This window comes from Marmota flaviventris, chromosome 4, assembly GCF_047511675.1.
Source record: "Marmota flaviventris isolate mMarFla1 chromosome 4, mMarFla1.hap1, whole genome shotgun sequence".
NCBI classification, from domain to species: domain Eukaryota; kingdom Metazoa; phylum Chordata; class Mammalia; order Rodentia; family Sciuridae; genus Marmota; species Marmota flaviventris.
Genome location: NC_092501.1, coordinates 6,209,611 through 6,230,953, shown reverse-complemented (window position 1 = coordinate 6,230,953; position 21,343 = coordinate 6,209,611). Strand labels below are relative to the sequence as shown.

General features: G+C 41.9%; 1 protein-coding gene across 1 annotated transcript in view; it reads right to left on the bottom strand.

The window, feature by feature from the left end:
• Positions 1 to 6,352: 6,352 nt before the first annotated feature.
• Positions 6,353 to 21,343, bottom strand: part of Adam12 (ADAM metallopeptidase domain 12) — a 309,534-nt gene continuing 294,543 nt past the window's right edge. The window contains exons 22-23 of the mRNA XM_027930183.2: positions 8,295 to 8,422; positions 6,353 to 6,552 (exon numbers count right to left, since the gene is read on the bottom strand). Coding sequence (XP_027785984.2) covers positions 6,492 to 6,552; positions 8,295 to 8,422 — 189 coding nt within the window. The 3' untranslated portion in view covers positions 6,353 to 6,491. The remainder of the gene's footprint in view (positions 6,553 to 8,294; positions 8,423 to 21,343) is intronic.

Here is a 21,343-nt window from a genome sequence, read left to right as displayed (position 1 = left end):
AGACAGGGCCTCATTTTGAGTTGCTTAGGACCTCACTAAGTTGCTGAAGCTGGCTTTGAACTAGCGATCCTCCTGCCTCTGCTTTCAGAGTTGCTGGAATAACAGGCGTGTGCCACTGTGCCTGTTAATAACAAGCATTTTGCAGTTCTGGCTTTTGTTATTTGTTACTGTGTTGGTGCTGGGGATGGGACCCAGGGCCTTGTGTGTGGTGGGCCAGCACTCTACCCCTGAGCTACATTTCCACCTTCTTCTGTTCCCCTCACCCCCGGAGGCTTATTTTGTTGTCCCTTTTATAACTTTTTTGTTAGACATTAAGTTCATTCATTTTCATCTTTTTTGCTTAGTAATACATATTTAAGGTCTGTGAATTTTCCCTAAGCACTGTTTGTTTTATTACTGTGAGAATTTTTTTTCTAAGCCTTCTTGATCCAAAGATTCAATTGTGAGTGTTTTAGTCGGCTTTTGTGAAGCTGTGACCAAAAGAAACCTGGCAAGAACAACTTTGAGGAGAAAAAGTTTATTTTGGCTCATGGCTTTAGAGGTTCAGCCTATGGTTGGCCAACTCTATAGCTCTGGGGCCTGAGGTGAGCAGAAAATGGTGGCAGAAGGGTGTGGCAGACAAAGCAGTTCAGGGAATGACAACCAGGAAGCAGAGAGAGCTCTGCTCTCCAGAAACGAAACAAACTCCAAAGTCACGCCCCCAGGGACCCACCTCCTCCAGCTACACCCCACCTGCCTACAGTTGCACCCCACTTAATCCCTATCAGTGGATTAATCCACCATTAGGTTATGGCTTTCATAATCTAATATTTTCACCTTAACATTCTTGCATTGTCTCACACGTGTGCTTTTGGAAGACGCCGCATATTTAAACCATTATAGAGTACTTACTAAATACAAGTTTCCTGGGCCCATCTTGGGCTCACTGGATTGGAATGTCCCAGGAAAGGGACACCCACAATGGTGTGGGCGAACAGGCACCATTCTCCTATGGGTAAGGGAACTTAACACGTATCACAGATGAGTTCTTATAGTGCAAGGACTTTTGAGAAACATACCCAGACCATGTGCTATTTCAAATGTTCTAATTCGTTTTCTTCTAGATAATCTGTAATTCACTTTTGACTAAAGAATCATTACATTTCTAGGACACAGCATTATTTTTTTTGAGGATTTCTTTCTCCTTTCTCCCCCCGAGGCACTTGGAATAAAGTTCTATTCTGTGTGTTTGGAGTATCCCATCCCATAAACTTATTCCCTAGATTTGAGGTCATCCTTGTACTTATTGTGTCTAGTTTGTTGTGAGTGGAGAGTGGTAAGAATAAAGACCTTTTGTTCTTGTTACCATTTTGAATATGTGTTTTCTGTATGAAGTTGGGTGCTATTTTTATAATTTATAAGTATTTATCCATCAAATTTAGATTTTCATTGCCTGTTTGGTATGTCTCTACTGCTACTTTTTGAATTTATCTCTTACCTGAATAAGGTAAGTTTTAAAATGTTCTTCGATGGGTTATGAATTAATGTTATTCAAATAATCAGTTTTCCCCCACTTACCAATGATGAGGGTGAACAGGCACCATTCTCCTCATCTGCCCAGTCCCTGATGATTGGCAGATGCACCCCTTGCTTATCACCCACCCCACCTACTAGCTGTTCTTAATTTCTTGTGCATTGCTCCAAAATGTCTTTATGCACTTATAAACAAATGAGAGTATAGATACATTTTTTCCTACTTGAGTTCTTCCCTCCATTTTCATAATATCCTCAATAACGAACAAGACACTCTTTATATTTACCTGTTTATTATTTATTGGATATAATATTCTTAACAATGACTTTTTTATTGAAATAGCAAGTTGTGTTTACCTGTAGATCCCCAATATGAGAAACGTTTACAAAAGCAACAGAATGTAACATAAAAAGGTACGTGAACAAATTAGCAAACCAAAGCATTATAAATGGTTGAAGCACTACAGAATGACTGTGCTGGTTTATGTAGCTGTAACTCTAATCTGTACTGTGCTAAACAGCCTGTGGTCAAGTTAAAGAATGGCCTTTCAGTTGCCACATGCCTTCAGACACAGGCTTCCTGACCACCTGCCAATTTGACCCTATAGAAGGAGCTAAGGAGCCGCTCGCTAGTTCTGCTCCCACCTGTCCTGCCTTGGAATCTTAGGGGTTGTTGTCTTTCTAACTTGTTTTTCCTGTGGCTGCCCTATGAAGGGACCTGCTTATGACTATGAACACAAAAAAGGGATTCTGCTTTTTTGAAAACTAAAATGATCACATTATATTTATTCTTTTGTTTGAATTTAAATATGCTAAATTGACTAAAAAATTTTCTTTGAGAGTTACAGAGAACATAGAACATACTTCTTGAAGATGATGTTGAAAATCAGGGTGAGTTACAGGGCCTTCAGCCTGGGGAAACTGAAGCACTTTGAGAAGTCCTTTGTTCAATCTTCTGGCTATCACTCTCCATTACCAAGGATTTTAACAGGCTCGATGCAGTATTTCTTTTAGTTTTTCTCATATGAAACAGGTTTATAATGACTGGATTTGAAGCTTCCAGTACTGTCCCAGAAGTAAAAGGGGGGGGGGGTTTCCTCTACAGGAGGCAGGGAAGAGGCACATGCTCATGTGGGTAAATGGCTTGTGAAAATAATCTTCACTGTACAGAAATGGTTCTGAGCATGCGGCTCACAAATCTTAGTGTTACGTATTTCACTATTGGAATTTTCAAACAAGTTTAAAAGTAATACCTGTCGATGGGAACTTTGGAGTGAGTCAGAGAATTTTGCATGCATAGCTAAATTGATTTTCTATTGCCAACTGCCCCTTCTCATTAGAACAAGACATGGGACGGGAGGTCACTGTGATTGATGTGCTTGCAGGAGGGACTCTGCAGGGGTCTTGGGTGCTGGCGGGGTTGCTCTGAGCTGTGATTCTGGAGAATGTTGGGCTTTGGATGTCCAGTAGGTGGACCCCATGGGGCTGCCATGCACTGCAACAGATGCCACTCCGGCTGAAGTAGTGACTTCACTGCCGGGATTGGAGGGCCATTAACACTGAGTTTGGCCGAAGTTAGGCACTTGTCTGGTGACAAGGAAAGGCAAACAGATTTGAGCTTCTGGCTTACTGTATCCAGGTGAGAGGATGCTGATGAGACATGGGGAGTAACTGGCAGCATGGGGATGGCTTCTGGTATGGGTATGGAGGAGAGAAGATGATACCTGTAGTGTCCCCACCAGTCAGTCACTGTGTGTGTGAGACTTCCAGCCTGAGTTACTTCTGGGAGGGCTGGTGGAACATTCATCTGGGTCACTTGCATGTGGCTAGAGCCATTGTGAGAGCAGTGAGGAGGGTTCTGTAGAGTAAGTCTGCCCGGACTCTAGCAAAGCTTAAGAATGAAATGGGTCTCACTAGGAGAGTCTGCAAGAGATCAGGGTGCATGAGGACAGTCTGGCCCAGCTTCCCTTGGCTGGGAGTGCTTGGTAAGCATCAGTGGAGTGGCTGGAGGAGGCACAGGCATTACAGTGGGAGTCAGCACCATGGGGGAATCTCTAATCTCTGACGCAGATCAGAGTCTTAGCAATTTTAGGGAATGTGCTGATTGGTTAGAGAACAAGGCCTGAGAATTCCGGATGAAGTTAAAAAGGCATAATAATGTCCCCTTGGAGACTAGTCAGGAATATTTATTCCCATATAGTTTAATTTGTTGCTTTGCAGTCTCTCTGGTGTCATCTATCTGTGTACGCTGGGGAAGTCCCACTGGGACAATGGACAACACTAGGCATTGTTTCTCTTGGTTGCCACAGTCTGGTTCAATGTATTGGGAAAACAAGAACATTTTAGCAGATAAATGGAATGCCTGGAAGGTTGGCCATGCACCTCTCCGTGGAGTGGGGCCCTGTAACCTGCAGCCCTGGCTGGATGTAGGAAGAAAGGTGAGTAGCCTTCCAGCCTGCTTTTGAGTTTAGGCACTGAACTTTCTCAGTAATGGTTTTATAAAACTCACAATAACTGTTATTTCTAAAATACTTCACAGGGACAAATATTAAAGAATAGTGATATTGCCACTAAAATAGAAGTACTGATTTTTGTTCCCATTGTTTATAAAAAGTGAGAGAAAACCCTTCCCACCAAGAAAAAAACAACCCTAGTTATTGGTTCCTAAGTTACATTAAAATGGAAGTTATTGCTAAATATGCTTTATTTGATAAATATTGAATTTTGAAAGTATTCCTTTAATAATATTATCTGTGTATTATAAGGCTTAAATATATTCTTATTCAGAAATAATTTGCATGGCTCTATGAAAGCAATTAGTATTGAGATAAAATTGTGTCATCAGCCATAACCACAAAGTGGCCATTGATGACATGGCAGAAGATCAGTTTTAACCTCCTTTAATACCAAACTCTTCCTGGTTCTCTGGAACAAAAGCACAGTAATTACAGTTCAGAAAGAACAAAAACAGAAAAGGCAGTTCCTATCCTCCCTGCTCCGTGCAGTAGGAGGAGGGTGAAAGTGCCGGAGCTGAGGCGTGGGCGAGAAGGCAGCAATGTCCACACCAGGAAATTCTGTAAACTTTTCAATAGTGTGTGTTTTGGCCTTGACACAATTACTAAATGTAACATCAGTTACAATAATTCTGTATGTATCTCATCCACAGTAATATCATCTAACATGGCTTTACTTTTTAAAGAAAATAATTGCATCTGTTTATTAAAACATATGCATGCTGCAAGAGTTGGAATGTCTTTGAGTTGGGTTACCTTTTGTGTGTTTGTGACATAGATTTATTTATTCATAGTCATGAATACCACGTTGCCTAGATATATGGGGAGAACACTGGCACAGTTAAATGTTGTTTCGTTTTCTGGAAGGCAAACCAAGATTCCTGGTATGTATTTTTCTTTCTGCTTCAAGGCATAGGAAAACCATTGAAATGACCCTAAAAGAAGTCTCATCATGAAACACTCAGTGAATTACGGAACTGCTGTCAATTGCCTTCTAATGTGAAAACTAGTCATTCATGATCTCACAGAAGACAGTGAGGGCCAGAATGGCATTTTGCCTTATCTGAGTATTTTTCATGCTATTAGATCCAGGCATCGTAAACATCCTAGGAAATGAGACACTGGGAGAGTGAAATGTTTGGAGTGGCTGCTTGCCCCAGCTGGCCTTTGGTGAAAATACAGGGTTAGGAAATTGGTTTTCTGATCATACCTTGTGATGCTCTACAGGTAGGTTGCAAATGTTTAAGATTCCAGCTGCCTAGCTGAGAAAATAGCGTGCCCTAGAGAGAACTTCATGGTCATTTGTGGTTCTTTGTCCACTACGTACTAATAAGGCAGCCCAGACAGTCTGTGCCAATGAGCAAGGCATTCCATTTAGTAGTTGTTTCTGCCTAATTTTTAATAAGTTGAACCTTGCAGTAAAAGGAGATTTTTATCTAAAGAATTGATTGACTAGATCTGGTTACTAGTTCACATCTGAAAAGAATTATGGTCCCATGGAAAGCCTCATCTATCTGTCTGAACACAGGGTCATCATATTACAGTTGAGAAGACAAGGTGGTAATTTGCTTAGCTCCAAACAGCACAGGGAGATGGTGGTTTGCAGTGCTGGGGCGGTGGCCTTCTTGTAGAAACACCACCGTTCCCAATCTAAATAATGTGCTGATGCCAGAACTGCATAAAGAGCAGCCAGAGAAAGAAGTTCTTGATGTTTCTATAAAGAAAACCTTGAGCAATCCTGCAGACTTCTTCCTTGTTTGCTTTCCAAAGGGGCCCATGGCGGCTCAGCTCAAGGTCAAGTTTCTGCCTGGCCTAGTGTTCCAGGCTCTGTCCTGGTGTGGCCACACCTCAAAATTCCTGTCTGCAACCCAGGTTCTCTCCAAAGCTTCCTGGCTCCAAACCAGGTCATTCACTGCTCCAAAGTCCAGCTGCTAGGGGCTTGTCAGCGTGTAGGCACCGAGGGCCTCACTGAAGGCCCAGTGCAGCCCTGGCCTGGGCTAGGAGTTTCAGAAAATCACTCAAGGTTCTACCAGGGGTCCTGAGTTGTGTCTGGTACCATTAACACAGCCGTGGGGAATTAGCAACTGCTTTCTAATAAAGCCTGATCAGAAAGTAAACATCTGGTCCAGAATCCCATCAAGCAGGATATTTCAAGTTCACTAAAATATTAAAAGCACAACAAGCCTTCCTTCCATGGAAAACTCAGTGATGGTAAAAATGCCTAGTACAGTGCACTGCACTGCAATAAACATTCTGCATAAATTAATAATTTACAAGTACCTGAGCGAATACACAGAGCACCATAGCACAGCACCGACGGCAGTAGCTCAAAGTTCTTGAAATAATGGTGTTTTAAACATATTAAAAAAAAATTCTAAAAGTTGGTACAAAAAGTCACTCCACGTGGAGTTGAAAGATAGTGCAAACTTCTGTCTTCACTGTTGAACGAAGGTGTCAGCTTGCTCCTCACTGAGGATAGGCGCTGTGGGTGGGTCTGGGCACGTGGTGTGGATACTTGGGAGCAGGTCTGAATTAAAAGCAGTGAAGAGGAGAAAGCAAAGTTGTAGTTAGAGGTCTTGAACAGTTTCTGCAGACATGGAAATCTGGGGTGGGAGAAGTCTTTTCCTATACTCCTAGGCCAAATCCCATCTGGAGGTCTAGAGACACTCTTGCTTTTGGCAGGAGTGTCAGATCCCATCAGGGACCTTTCTAGAGCTTCAGAATTCCCAGTGGTTTACAACAGATGCCACCAGAGGAGCCCTCTCCAATGATACCCCTCTCACGCTCCAGTTGATTCTGGAACAGCACCGTCCAACAGAAAAAAAAAGGTGAGAGCCACTTAGGTAATGTTTTCTAGTAGCCACATGAAAAAAGCAAAGAAATAAATGAAGTTTATTATTAAAATTAGTTTAACTCAATATATGTAGAGTATCATTTCAAAACAGGTCATAAAGTTGAGAGAATTGGCATTTTAGAGGAACTAAGACTTCAACATTCAGCATGTGTTTACACTGACAGCAGAGTTTGACTTTTGACCAGTCACAAATGCCCAGTGTCTACTGGGTTGAACAGAGCAAAAGTAAGGCACATGGGATCCCTCCAAAATTAATGTGCAGGGCTGGGGTTGTGGCTCAGTGGAAGAGCGCTTGCCTGCATGTGAGAGGCACTGGGTTCAATTCTCAGCACCACGTATAAATAAAAGAAAGGTCCATTGACAACTAAAAAAAATTTTTTTAAAACAATGTGCAGGACAAGATTAAATAGGCTTGCCTTGCTCTCAGTGACAACAGAGGCAAGACAGTCCACTGCTTGAGGGCATTTAAATGAGGAGCTTTTCCTTCATCAAGTCCATGTAAAGTAGTATATTTTACTTTAAACAGAATAAGGAAAGTAACTTTAAGATCAACATATAAACCACAATGAAATAACTAGGATGCTATGCAATCTTCCTGTGTTTCTGCAGTTGGGAATTGCACTGACCCTTTGACCGGCTTTATCTCTGAGATTTATTAGGCCACTATTTCTTCCACAGGCCAAAAATTCTTCCCAAGAGCTGTAATGAAATCACTAGTGTGTCCTCCCCTCTGGAGAGAGGAATTACTGAGCACAGGGCCCAGCCAACAGTACCATTGGTTCTTTTGAGCTTGAAAAGCAAGCGTCCTGCCAAGGGGCACACAGAGGAGCCCTGGGCCTCTTTGTGCTGGTCAGCGTTGGACAACTCGCCAGGGGCTGGGGGAGCCACACTGCAGTGTTTGACCATTTCCTTGGTGTAAATGCTCCCACTGTGGCTGATTCCAAGCCACCATCATCTTGTCACCAAACATGGAAGAGCTACGAGGGACCACCATGTCGTCAGATGTCTGCAACCCCAGTGGCGCAATTAGAGCAAAGGCAGTAAAAAAGAAGTGGAAGGGAGGTTCTCAGAGTTCACTGCCTGTGCTTTCCATTGAGTTTATACAAACATTCAACGGTAAGTTTATATAATCTTAACAGTGACCTGGTTTAACACCTACCTTGCAAAATTTCAGCACATTTAATAGCCGTCACCAACCAGCTTGAGCCAGGCTCCAAGTGCTGAGGTCCCTGGCCCTCCTGAAAGTGCCCTGGCGATGCCTGCTTTGGTGACTCATGCTGACTGCTGCCTATTTTTGTAACCATTTCCTACCATTCCCAGTTGGTTGGACTACAGGAAGCATGGCCTTGCCCAGCCTTAGTTGCTTTAGCTGGCTTCCCCCGTTTGAGGGGGAGAGAGAGAGAGAGACACCCTACCTGGTAGGTGCAGGGCGGAGCCCTGGCTCCTGCTGTCCTGGGTTTCTGGAGGCATTGGTGAGCCGAGTTGTCCTGCTCAGAGGATCAGCAGGCAGAGGCTTCTGAGGAGGGTTGGGCTTCCGAATGCCCTGCAATAAACATAAGATTACATGGGGTCCCTCAGCTCCATGACCAGACACGGACTGCAGGAGTGTCAGAGGCCCTAGGAAAGTGGGTTTTGAGAATGGCAAGTTGCTGTGTGTGGGTTTCATTGGTGGACTACAATCCCCTCACCTTTGCTAGTCTTCTCACCAGAATTTTCTCTAACATTTAAAAGATGTCTCACAGACTCATGTAGTTACAAACATTCCAACATGGGTCCTCTGGTTCCATGGTACTCGCAAGCCTTGGGCATTAGTTGATGTTGGGGTTCTCTGCCAGTGCTCCCCAGGGGATGCACACTTGCCTGTGCCTTCAGGTGGCTCTTTGATTTATAAAAGCCCCAAATGAGAAGCTGGTGGAAGTCTTTCAGGCATCTCACTGATCCCTTCATGGCTTCAGAATGACATCATAGGACTGGCTCCACTCTGGCTGGGCTGAGTGAGGATGACCCTCTTTGCCCCTCCACACAAGCTCAGTACCACGTGCCAGTCTGGACTGCTTGGTGCCATGGCCTGGAGTTCTTCCTCCCACATACTTCTGGTGTTGTTCAGAAAACTGATGTAGTAGTTTGAGGGACAAGTAAAGCTCTCTGAGGAAGCTGAGGGGGAGGTTAGCCTTGACCAGGGGCTAGTGCCTTCAGCTAGAGGTGGCAGGCAGAGCATGAACTTGGGGCTGTCTTACAGAGGGTTTTAGCTGAAGACCAGTGCAAATCCCTCAACCTCTGAATCGGAATTTCTTCCTCTGGAAAATGGGAGGAAACAAGACCTATTGCTGAGCATAGTTGTGAGCACTGAATCATAGGAAGTTCCCAACACAAAGACAGTACTATCAGCATTCCCTCATGCCACAACTTTTAAAAAGCTTAATGGAAATATGAGAAGAGCAATGGAAAAAGTATAATAGCAAAACCTCAAGTCGTGTCTTTTCATGGGGCTCCACCCTTGGCCACCCCCGGGAGGGAGTGGGTCAGTAAGTACCATATGCAACCCCCTCCTGGGGTCCAGGGAGCTGGGAGGTATCAAGGTAGAGTCTGCTTTGGGCCTTGGACCACTCGTGAATGCATAGAAGTTCTATAGGAAATGGTGCTGGGACCTTCAGAGAGAAAACAGTCTAACAAAAAGATCTAGTGCACTGGTAAGTTGGGGCTGGAGGATGGGTTGATCCCAGCCTGGGCAACATGGAAGACACTGTCTCAAAAAACAAAAACCAAAATTAAAGGAATAAGATTATGGCATTTGCAGGTAAATGGATGGAATTGAAGGATATCATGTTAAGTGAATTAAGTCAATCCCCTCAAACCAAAGGCTAAATGTTTTCTCTGATAAATATGGATCAGCATCCAATTATCCATGAATAAAGGCATGGGAGGAATGGGGGAACTTTGAATTGAACAGAGGTCAGTGAGAGGAGGGGAAGGGGCATGGGTGTAGGTAAGATGGTGGAATGAGATGGGCATCATTACCCTTGGTATGTTTGCATGAATGGCATGTACAACCAGAGAAATGAAAGTTGTGGTCCATTTTTGCACAATGAATCAAAATGCATTCTGCTGGCATATATAACTAGTTAGAACAATTAAAAAAATCAAACAAAAAACCCACTCCAATCCAAATAACAAAGCACTATCACAGGACTCATCCAGGAACTCTAAAATGACTTGGCAAGATGATGACAGTTCAGAGGTACTCAGCTCTAACCTGCTGTCCCATGAGATCGAACCAAATCAACAGGTGTGCATTGAGGTAGTGGTGGGGGGTTCATAGATAAGTGCTAGAATATAGCTGTAGGTGATTCCCCAAATATTGGATTTTAGAAGAGAGTACACTGACACCGGGATGGGCCCTGTGCTGGGAGGAAGACACCCTTCAGCAGGCTGAAGAGTCCCAGTGACAACAGGACAATAGAGTTTGCCACCTGGCAAACATGAGACCTGGGAGCTGCACAGTGGGCTGTTGCAGGAGAAGAGGTCCCCAGCGTTCCCACCAAGTTCATATGGTGCTGTAACAGGGAGCCCTCTTCAGAAGGTCTCATGGAATGGACTTAACTGCTTGGGAGGGAGGTAAGAAGTCCCTGTATTTTTTACGTATCTTGGACCTAACAGCCTCTTCTTTTCACTGGCTCTGTGGTTGCCAACACTGAGAGTCAGTTTAGGTCCAGGGAAGTGACTGTGATAAAGATCTTTGGAGAATTCTAGACAGTGGGAATTGTGGCCCATGAGGCACAGGGGAGCAGAAGGCATTTCCATTTAAAATTGGTGAGCTGGCCTCCGTGAAACCAGGTGTGTTAAGATTCACAAAGGGGTTGGGTCTGGGAGCGCTGTGGCTAGGATTGGCAGAGTCTTGGTTCCCACAACATCCCACCCGGTGCAGATCCCACTGATGTGGTCACTTCTTCCATGCTCAGAAGCATTCAGAGGACACACTGCAATGGCTTGGACATTAGTTATGCCCTGAGCACACTGAGTCTTTGAGTCAAGGGTGTGCAAATCCCATCAGTCTACAGGCTTGGTGTGTGAGAGGGTCTAGCAGGAGGCTTCTACTGTCACCAAGCCCCATCCCTGGGTACAAAGACAAAAGCCTTGAGAATGGGATTTAGCCCTTTTATGGATAACCTTACAAGGGCAAGAGGGGGGAGCTCACCTACAGACCCCTAACTGGTTTGGACAGTGTAGGCTGGAACTGAGAAGGGGCATTCCACACTGCGACAGCCTGACCCACCACCCCGCCTCCATGCCTGGCGGATTCCAAATTGAGGTCCCAGAAAGAAGGGTCTACATTTTAAATACCTCAGCAAGGAAAAATATTTGACTTTTTCTCTTGTTTTCCTTTACTATTCTTTTCTTTCATACTTTATACTTTTAAAATTAATTTTTAAAATTCTTTTTCTCTTCTTTCCTTCCCCCTTTTCAAAAAAAATTAATCTATTTTCATTAATGCCTAACAGTTTAGTCCGTTCTATATTATTGCTGCCCTTCCCTCACTATGTTAGTGGTGGTGTAGATGTTGTTTTTAAGAGGTTTTTAAGTTGTTGCTGGTGGTTGTTTTATCCTCTCAAAGTGGGGCTGAGGATTGAATCCAGTACTTTGAAAATGTTGGTATACCCCAGCCTAGTTGAAAGAAATTGTAACTCACTCTATCCAAGACCTTGTCCTGCTCAAACCTCAACTTAAAAAGGGGGTGGGGCGTGAGACTTCAGTTGATGTCCCAACCCCAAAGTAGGGCAATCCTGAAGATCCACTACAGGACCATTCACCCCCTTAGAAATAACACAACTGTCATGCCACCTCACTCAGGACAGGCCCTCACCTAGGCTGCTCCCAGACCCTAGCAGACAGCACAGTGCTGACAAATCTGGAGGCGTAACTAAGAGTGTACCCACTATATACCACTGTCTGTGTCATACCTGCCTGAACCAGCAGCGGGACCCCACTCACTGGAGTCCAACAGAGAAAGGTGGTCCCTCAGGTTCTGACACAGTCAAAATTCACCAAGCACAGCCTAAAAAGCCACAGGCAACCTACAAAAACCTACAATGCAAAGTCCATTTGGAATTAAGCTCAACACTGCACAATAAGCCAACAGCCCAGGGCACATCATCAAGAAAAAGCTTCTGAGAGCCTCCCATAATAGTGACACTTCCATCCTACCAGACTTGCAAAACTCAGCAACGAAACACAAAAACCAGGAAAAAACAAGGCAACACGGCTCCTTTCAAATCCATAACTCCCTAGTAACTGAACATGGATATTGAGGTGGATGTAATGCCAAAGAATTAAAAAATTGTTAAAATGATCAATGAATTTAAAGAAGATATGAATAAACAGCTGGAGGGAACTAAGGAAGACAATGGATATGAACAGCAATTCAATAGAGAGATTCTAACAAAGAGCCAACCAGACATCTTGGAAATGAAAAGTCCAATAAGTCAAAAAATTCAGTTGAAAGCTCACTGATAGTCTATCAGGACTTGAAGACAAGGTGGATGAGCAAGCACTTTGAGACAGTAATAAAAAGAAAAGTATGAACCCAACACACAAGATCTGTAGGACAGCATTGAAAGACTGAATTTACAACCCATGAGTTTAGAGGAGAAAGTGGAACTACAGGGGAATGTCATCAAAACCTCAGTGAAGTAATGACAAAACATTTCCCAGATCTTGGGATTGATATGGAAATCCAGGAGCTGTGGTCATTCAGAACCACCAATAGACATGACCAGAAAAGCACCTCTCCATGACATATAATAAGCTGCCAAAAATATAGAATGACAAAGAATATCAAAGACTACGAGAGAGAAGCTTCAATTCATGTATAAAAACAGAACTATCAGAATAACACATCTCAGCAGGAGGGCATGGAATGGTATATTTCAAGATCTGGAATAAAACAACTGTCAACGTAGGCTCCTATCTCCAGTAAAGTTACACTTCAGAAGGGAGGAAGAAGTAAAGACCTTTCAACATGAGCATCTGACTGAGAGAACTGTGACCACTAAACCAGAATTGCAGAAGATAGACAAACATAAGGGCATGGAAAATTATAAATCTCACTTGAAGAATAATTAAGCAAGTGAGGAATAGGGAAGAAAATATGTATTTCAGCAAACCACTAAGATGGGGCTGGGGTTGTGGCTTAGCGGTAGAGTGCTTACCTAGCACGAATGAAGCCCTGGGTTCCATCCTCAGCACCACATAATAAATAAATAAAAAACAACACCCACTAAGACAAATAAGAGAAACAATTCTCAAAACAACAAAAATAAAAACAATGAAATAGCAGGATTTTGTGATTTCTTTAAGAACCAACTCTGAATGTAATGGTCTCAATTCTCCAATTAAAAGGTGCAGAGCAGTTGGTTGGATGAAAAAAACCTATTTTTAAGAAATTCATCTCACTGGCAAAATGATACATATTAAGAGTAAAAGGATAGAGAATCATATTCTAATCAAATGGAATCCAAGAGCAGGCAGGAGGAGCTATACTTGTATCCAACAAAATACACTTCAAGCCAAAATTGGTCAGAAGAGACAAAAATTGTCACTACATATTGATAAAGGGAATAATCCATCAAGAGAGATACTTATTGTAATGTATACGCACCGAATGTGAGAGGACACAATTTTTTTTTTTTTTTTGTACTGGGGATTGAACCCAGGAGTACTTAACCACTGAGCTACATACCTAGCCCATTTAAAATACATTCTTTTTGACACAGGGTCTTGCTGAGTTTCTAAGTGCCTCACTAATCTGCTGAGGTGGGCTTTGAACTTGCAATCCTCCTGCCTCAGCCCTCTGAGTTTCTTGGATCACAGGCGTGTGCCACTGAGCCTGGTGGGAAGACCCAATTTTATAAAACAGACCCCAATGAAATAAAAGTTGGATGACTTTAATACTTTCACCAAAAGATTGATGTATTTTGTTGTTTGGAAAATCTGAGTTAAATGACACTATAGGTCAAAATGAACTTAACCGAGATCTACAGAATATTCCATATAACAACCCTGCTACATTCTGTCCATTAGCACATAGAACCTTATCCCAAATCGATCACATTTCAGGCCATAAGGCAAATATTAACAAATACAAATACATTGAAATAATTCCTTGCATCTCATCAGATTATAATGGAATGAAATTAGAAACCAGCACCAAGAGAAAACTGCAGGAAATGTGCAAACATACAGAGATTGAACACTCCTGAATGAGCAGTGGGTCACTGAAGAAATCGGGGGAAATTAAGAAATTCCTAGAATCAAATGAAAACACAACCTACCAGAATCTATGGGACACAGCAAAGGCAGTTATAGGGGGAAAACTTACAGCTGTAAGTGCCTACAGTAGAAAACAGATCTCAAAGAGCTAACTTAGTGGCCTAAAAAATAAGAACAAAGAAAATTCAAAATCAACAGGAGAAAAAATACATACCAGAACAGTAGTAAATGAAGTATAATAATAAAAGAATCAGTGGAAACAGAGTGGGTTTGCTTAAGAAATAGACAAAATTGATGACCCTTTAGCCAAACTAATCAAAAGAAAGAGAAGACCCAAATTGATAAAGTTAGGGATGAAGAGGGAACCATGGAAATCCAGAGGATCATTAGGGGCTCTGTTGAATAATTATGTGGCATTAAGTTGGAAGAAATGGGCACAATTTTAGCTACATATATCCTACCACTGATGAACCAGGAGCATGTAAAGGGCCTAATGGGACACAGCCCCGGGAGTGTGCAGCAGTAACAAAGAGCTCCCAGCAAAGCAAGGCTGGGCTGGGCTGGGCTGGGCTGGAGTCACAGCTGAGCTTACCAGACTCTTAACACCAATGCTCCTCAAACCACCATACAAAGTAGAAGGGGAAGGAACTCCTCTAAAGTCATTGTGGAGCTAATATTACTTTGATATCAATACATGCCAAGGACACAACAACTGTAGACCAATATTTTTGATGTACAAAAACACAAAGAACACTTGCAAATTGAATTCAGCATTGCATTCAAAAGAACATTCACCATAGTCAAGTTGGTCTCATTCTAGGGAAGGAAGATGGGTTCAATGTGTGCAAATACATCACATTTAGAACCAAGAATAAAAATCACAAGATTATCTTTATAGATGCAGAATAATTCTTCAATAAGATTCAACATCATGATAAAAACCCTGAATAAGCTAGGTATAGAAGGATCACACCTCAACATAATAAAGGTTATGTATGTCAAAAGCATTTCCAGCATCATACTGAATAGGGAAAACCTGAAAGCATTTCCTCTAAAATCGGGAATGAGATAAGGGTTATTTTCACTCTCACCACTTCTACTCAATGTAGTATCAGAAACTTTATCCAGAGCTGTCAGGTTAAGTAAAAGAACAGGTAAACAAAAAGGAAAGGGGAGAGTCCAAATGCCCCTGTGTGCAGATGGTAGGATTCTATATGAGAAAACCTTGGAGTCCACCAAAATTCTCTTTGTAAGTAAATTCAGCAAAGTAGCAGGGTACAAAGTCAATACGCAAAATCATCAGCTTTCTTATACATCAACAATGAACTCACAGAGAAAGGAAGCATCAAAACAATCCCCTGCACAATAGCCTCATATAAAAAAAAAAAAACCTACAAAGACACCTAACCAAGGAGGTAAGAGACCTCTACAGTGAAAATTATAAAACACTGAAGAAAGAATTCAAGACACCAGAAGATGGCAAGGCATCCCATGGAATGGAATGGGAGAATTAATATTGTAGATCAATTGCATTGATCTACAGATTCAATGCAATCCTATCAAAATACCAAAGTCATTCTGTATAGAAAAACAGCAAAAACAATCTAAAAGAAATTCCTAAATCTCTATGGAAGCACGAGAGACCCTGAGTCTCCAAAGTCATCCTAAGCAAATGCTGGTGGCAACACAGTGCCCAATTTCAATTTATAGTGAGCCACTGTAGCAAAACCAGCATGGTATTAACATAGAAATAGACATGTAGACCAATGGAATGGAATAAAGAACCCAGGAACACACCCACGCATCTACAACTCTGGGATTCTCCACAAAGATGTCAAAAACAGGTGAGAGAAAAGACAGCCCCTTCAGTGTCCACCTTAGAAGACTGAAACCAGATTCCTTTCACCCCGTAGGAAAACCAACTGAAAACAGTGATCAAAGACCTAAATGTAAGATCTAAGTCTTTGAAATTATTAGAGGAAAACATAGGAGAAACACTTCATGATACAGGCACAGGCAACAATTTCCTGAACAGGCTCTAATAGCTTAGGAAATAATAGCAGGAACGGACAAAGGGAATTGAGTAAATTAAAAAGTGAACGGTAATCGATAGAATGAGGGGACAACCCACAGAATGGGAGAAAATCTATGCCAGCTATTCATCTGGCAGGGTTAATATGCAGAATATATAATTGAACTCAAAAAATTCAACAACAAAACAGCAATCCAATTAACAAACAGGCAAAAGAGTTTAAAGAGACATTTTTCAAAACAGGTATAAACAGCAATAAATATGTGAATAAAATACTCCACATCTTCAGCCACAGGGAAATGCATGTCTAGTTACATTGAGATTCTATCTTACCCTAGTCAGAATAGCTATTATCAAGAACACAAAAATATTAAAAATGCAGAAATAGGGATCCTATACACCATTGCGGGGAATACTAATTAGCACAGCCACTGTGGAAAATAGTATGGAGGTTCTTTACAGAACAAAAAAACGAAACTGCCTTGCCACACAGCTACCCCGCTCCTGGTTATATATCTGAAGGAACCAAACGCAGCACACCACAGGGACACTTCCGTGTTCACTGCAGCACTGTTCACGCCAGCCAGGTTCTGGAACTGGCCTAGATGCCCATTCGCAGATGAATGAATAGAGAAAATACGGTGTATCCACACCACGGAGTATTGTTCAGCCGTAAGGAGAAGGACGCCATGTCATTTGCAGGAAAATGTTAAACAAAACCAGTCAGACTCAGGAAGACAAGTAGCACATACTTTCTCTCATATGTGAAACTAAGGGAGGAAGGAATAAAAGGACCCCATTGAAGAAAAAGAGGGCTTATTAGGTGAGGACCAGGGGAGGAGGGAAGAGGAGAGGAGGGGAGATGGATCATACACATGTGTGAAACTGTCACAGGGAAACCCATTGTTTTGTGCAATTGATAAGCACTAATAATTATAATAAAATGACTTTAAAACAGTTGAGTTGAATATCCCATAATACTTATCACCATTAAAATGATCTTTCTCCAGCCCTAGAGCTCAATTGGAAAATGCAACAATAGGGCACATCGGGCTAAGAAAGAGCCACTGCACAAGGGATAGATTTACAAGTAACATTTCTACATTAGACTTCATTAAAGGAAATACAGGCTCGAGCATACAGAGCCAATTCCTTAGCTAGGGATGAAGCCCTGTATGGCCTCTGAGCATGGGCTGCGTATCTGTTCAACCAGGCTGCATTCACTAGTTCCAGAGGATGTGCAGTTCCCTTGTCGGCAGGGAGTAGATGATGACTGTCCATTCTTCAGGTTGACCCGAGGACCGAGTTAGGAAGCTGTCTGCCCATTTACTCTAAGGAGTAAGTGCCAGTTGCTTGGCTGCTCTGCAGCTAATGGATGGGTGGACTTACCTTCCAGAAGCACCATAAACTACTAACAAACCTTGGGTAATGAACTAAGGCTACAAATCCAGCTCCTTTCCTGTAGCAGAAAACTAGGAGCAAGATATCAGTGTTTATTACAAAAATGAATGTGCACACTCATAAAATTAAAGGGCTTTAGGGATTAAATAACTCATTACTAAATGCTACGAGTTTTGCTGCTAAGTATGACAAAGTATCTAGTCTTGGCAGTAAAGATAATGTCAGCTTTTCATTGCAGTTGGAGGAAAAGTGAGGTAATATTACATAATGTATCATAATATATTTGGATTTATCATAAAATGGAAGATAATTAGGTTGGCTATTCATTCAGGTTTGTTGGGACATCCCCAATTTATGCTGATGGGCCTTTAATTATTAATCATCATCTTAGATGTATTCCTTGCTTTAGAGGAAAAAGGACATGGTCACCATAGCTACAAAAGCCCAAGCAGCTGGATGCTGATAGAAAGCTCTGACTCTGGATCTGGGGATGGCACAGGCTGCCATTTGCTCCTTCTCACCACAGCCAGGACATGGTCTAAAGAAGCAGAAAACAGGTTGCGTGCAAAGGTGGTGCCTGGGCAAGATGCTGGCTTCCTGCCAGTCCTAATGGGACATGATGCCATGGAAGAGTAAGCAGTTTTGGTCGGGAAGATGGCCCTTATTTTTCAGATGTCAGGCATGGAGAAGAACCTGGGACAGGAAGCCCCTGCTACACATGCTGTGACCTGGTGTCACTTTTCATGCTGCTTTCACAAAGCCTGAACCTGGGCTTTCCTGGGGCAGCCCAGTCCAGCCCCCAGGCTTGTGGCAGGGAGCTGAGAAAGGGCTCCAGGCCACTCATGCTGATAAATATTTCTTTAGATCTGTTTTCATTTTAAACAAGGAAACCTCACTCCTCTGCCCTCTCAACTCCCAGACACTGAGAAAAGTCCAGGGACACTGTTAGATAGTTTGGTCCAACACTTTCTGTTCATGTTCTAGCAACAGCGACATATTTCAGATGTTTTAGACATTTACAAATGGACATTTTAAAATCCTTGACCATCATTCTAAGGAATTCTCAACTCCTGTCAGCCTCCATCTGATAAGAACTAACACGACCTGTCACCAGAGATCTCTACAGGAAGACTGGGTGTCATCACCAGAAAACACCACATAGGGCCTGCATGGTGTCAGCACATCTCACGTATGTGTTCAGCTATCTTTGGCTGAGAGAAAGAGAGAGATACAGACAGACAGACTGGAGGGGGTAAAGGAAAAAAAAACTGGGATTATGGGTAAAGAACAGAAGAATAGAAATGTTGTAAGCCATACCAGTGTAGGCATTATAGAACTAACCCAAGTTGAGTGGGGAGAGGGTCTTCCATATCCAGTAATATGGGAGGCTGGTTATTGTGACCCATCCTTTCTCTGAAAACCATGCAATTGTTGGATAAGATATACTATTTTAATTTTTTTAAAAGCATCAATAGCTACAAGATAGCCAGAGCACACAGTGTTATCAGGTCAAAATCTAAGCAGAAGTGGCAGCCAGTGGAGGTAAATGAACATGGAAGCTGGAGGCATCTGTCAAATTGGGAAACTGAGTTTTGGTTTTGATACCTTTTCACAATGAGGAATATGGGAATCAAGGTCAGGACCTTTGAGCAGACACCAAGGGCCTGGTTTATGGACATCATTGTCTCCTGACCCTTCTCCAATAAAGCTAGGCTCTGCCAGGGGATCTCAGCTTAGGAGTTTCCTAGAAGTAAATGAATCCTACTGTGTATCCCCAGGGACTGCAAGGAGAAGTCCCTTGGTGCTGGGCAAACTATGCGAGGAAAATAAACCTGTAACCCCATATCATCCTTGAGGTCTAGAAGCTGAAACTGCATCACGTGGACGGTTCAACAAGCACAGAGTCATTTAAGGTGCTGGCCTGGACAGCTGGCAGGGGCAAACCAACCCTCTGTGTAGGACACCTCACAGGTTATATCCTCCTCTCCCACCCCCACCCCAGGGAGCTCATGGTAAATACTGAGCAGCAGCAGATACCCCAGCAGCACTGTACCCCAAGACTTCAGATTCTGGAATTATTGGAACAAATTTCCTTACTGTGCTTAAAAGAAGACATGCCGGCATATTTCAATTAGGGACAAAGAGAATGAGAAAGAATAAAACTAGAACAAAGATGAGTATGAGCACAACCTGTATGAAGGTAAGGATAAGTCGACCACAAACACAAAACACTATATGTTGCTCACAAACGCTTTATATAAAAATATACAAAGGCTCTATAAAACATCAAATTGGGGACACTGATTTTATCTGGAGAGGGGCTGACTATCTGTAATTTTTTTTTTAGGGAACATTCATATTATACATCAGATATAAATTTTATATATATTTTATACACACACACAGGCCAACGGTTGTTTTTGTAAATAAATTTACAAAAATTTTAGATCATTTTTCTTTTAAATATTATAAAAGCTAGCAAAAAAGAAAAAATAATTTCAATTTTTGGACTAAAGCAGAAAACACAAGAGAAACTAAAAACTATTTTAAAAATATAAAATTTGGGGCTGGGGGTGTGGCTCAAGCGGTATCGCGCTTGCCTGGCATGCGTGCGGCCCGGGTTCGATCCTCAGTACCACAAACAAACAAAGATGTTGTGTCTGCCGAAAACTAAAAAATAAATATTAAAAAATTCTCTCTCTCTCTCTCTCCCCCCCCCACCTCCCTCTCTCTTTAAAAAAAAAAATAAAAAAAAAATATATATATATATATATATATATATATATATATATATATATATATATATAAATTCAGTACAAATTAGAACAAATAAGTACAGGTAAAACTGTGTGTAGAGGGAAATTATTAAATTCAAATGCTCAAATGTATTGAGAAATAGCAAAGTATAAATAAAAATAGGATCTAATATAGAGAAACAAAATAAGGAAATAGCAAAGATAAAAGCATAAAATACTTAGAAAAATGGTCACTTATCCAAGGTTTAGTATGCATGTTTTCTAACAACGTTGGATATTTTAAGGATCATGAAGTCACACAAGGCAGCTGCCCTCATCATCTGGACTCTGTAGAGGGGAGATCATGAATGTGTTGAGGATTTCCAGCTCATCTAGCAAAAATCATTGGGTTCCTATTTTATTTGACACAATATCAACAGCAAATGGATCAAATATTTAAATGTGAAAACGATAATGAAACTAAGAAATTAAAAATATGTTTGTAATCTTGGCATGGTCAGGCTTTTCTAAACACGACAATAAATAAGGGCAAAGATAAAAAGGCAATTCATGAAAAAAGGAAAAAAAAAATGGATCTTAAGTCTGTGTAAAGATGCTCTACTTCACATATAGGAAGGAAAAAGTAGATGCCATCTTTTGAAATCTATTGGATTGTCAAAGACAAATCTCTGATCATACTGTTATTGGGTGAAGAGCTGGGGAAGGAAAATTGGTTTTAGAAGGGTTCTGCCCAATACATCAATGTTGTAAATGCACGTGGCCTTTGTACAGCAATTGAACCTTCGGGAATTTATCCTACAGTCATCTTGGGCAGAAATATGTCTGTTTGAAGTGGTAAATGCTGGGGGCAAATCTATATGGCCATCAGTCGGGGACAGGTTAAATAAGTCATGTTGCATCTCTGCAATGAAACACCTGGCAGCCAGCGGAAAGAATGAGCAACTGAAATAAGTATGTGATATGCTGTCCTCTAATTCAAACAAGGACATAAGGTGAAGCAAGAACAACG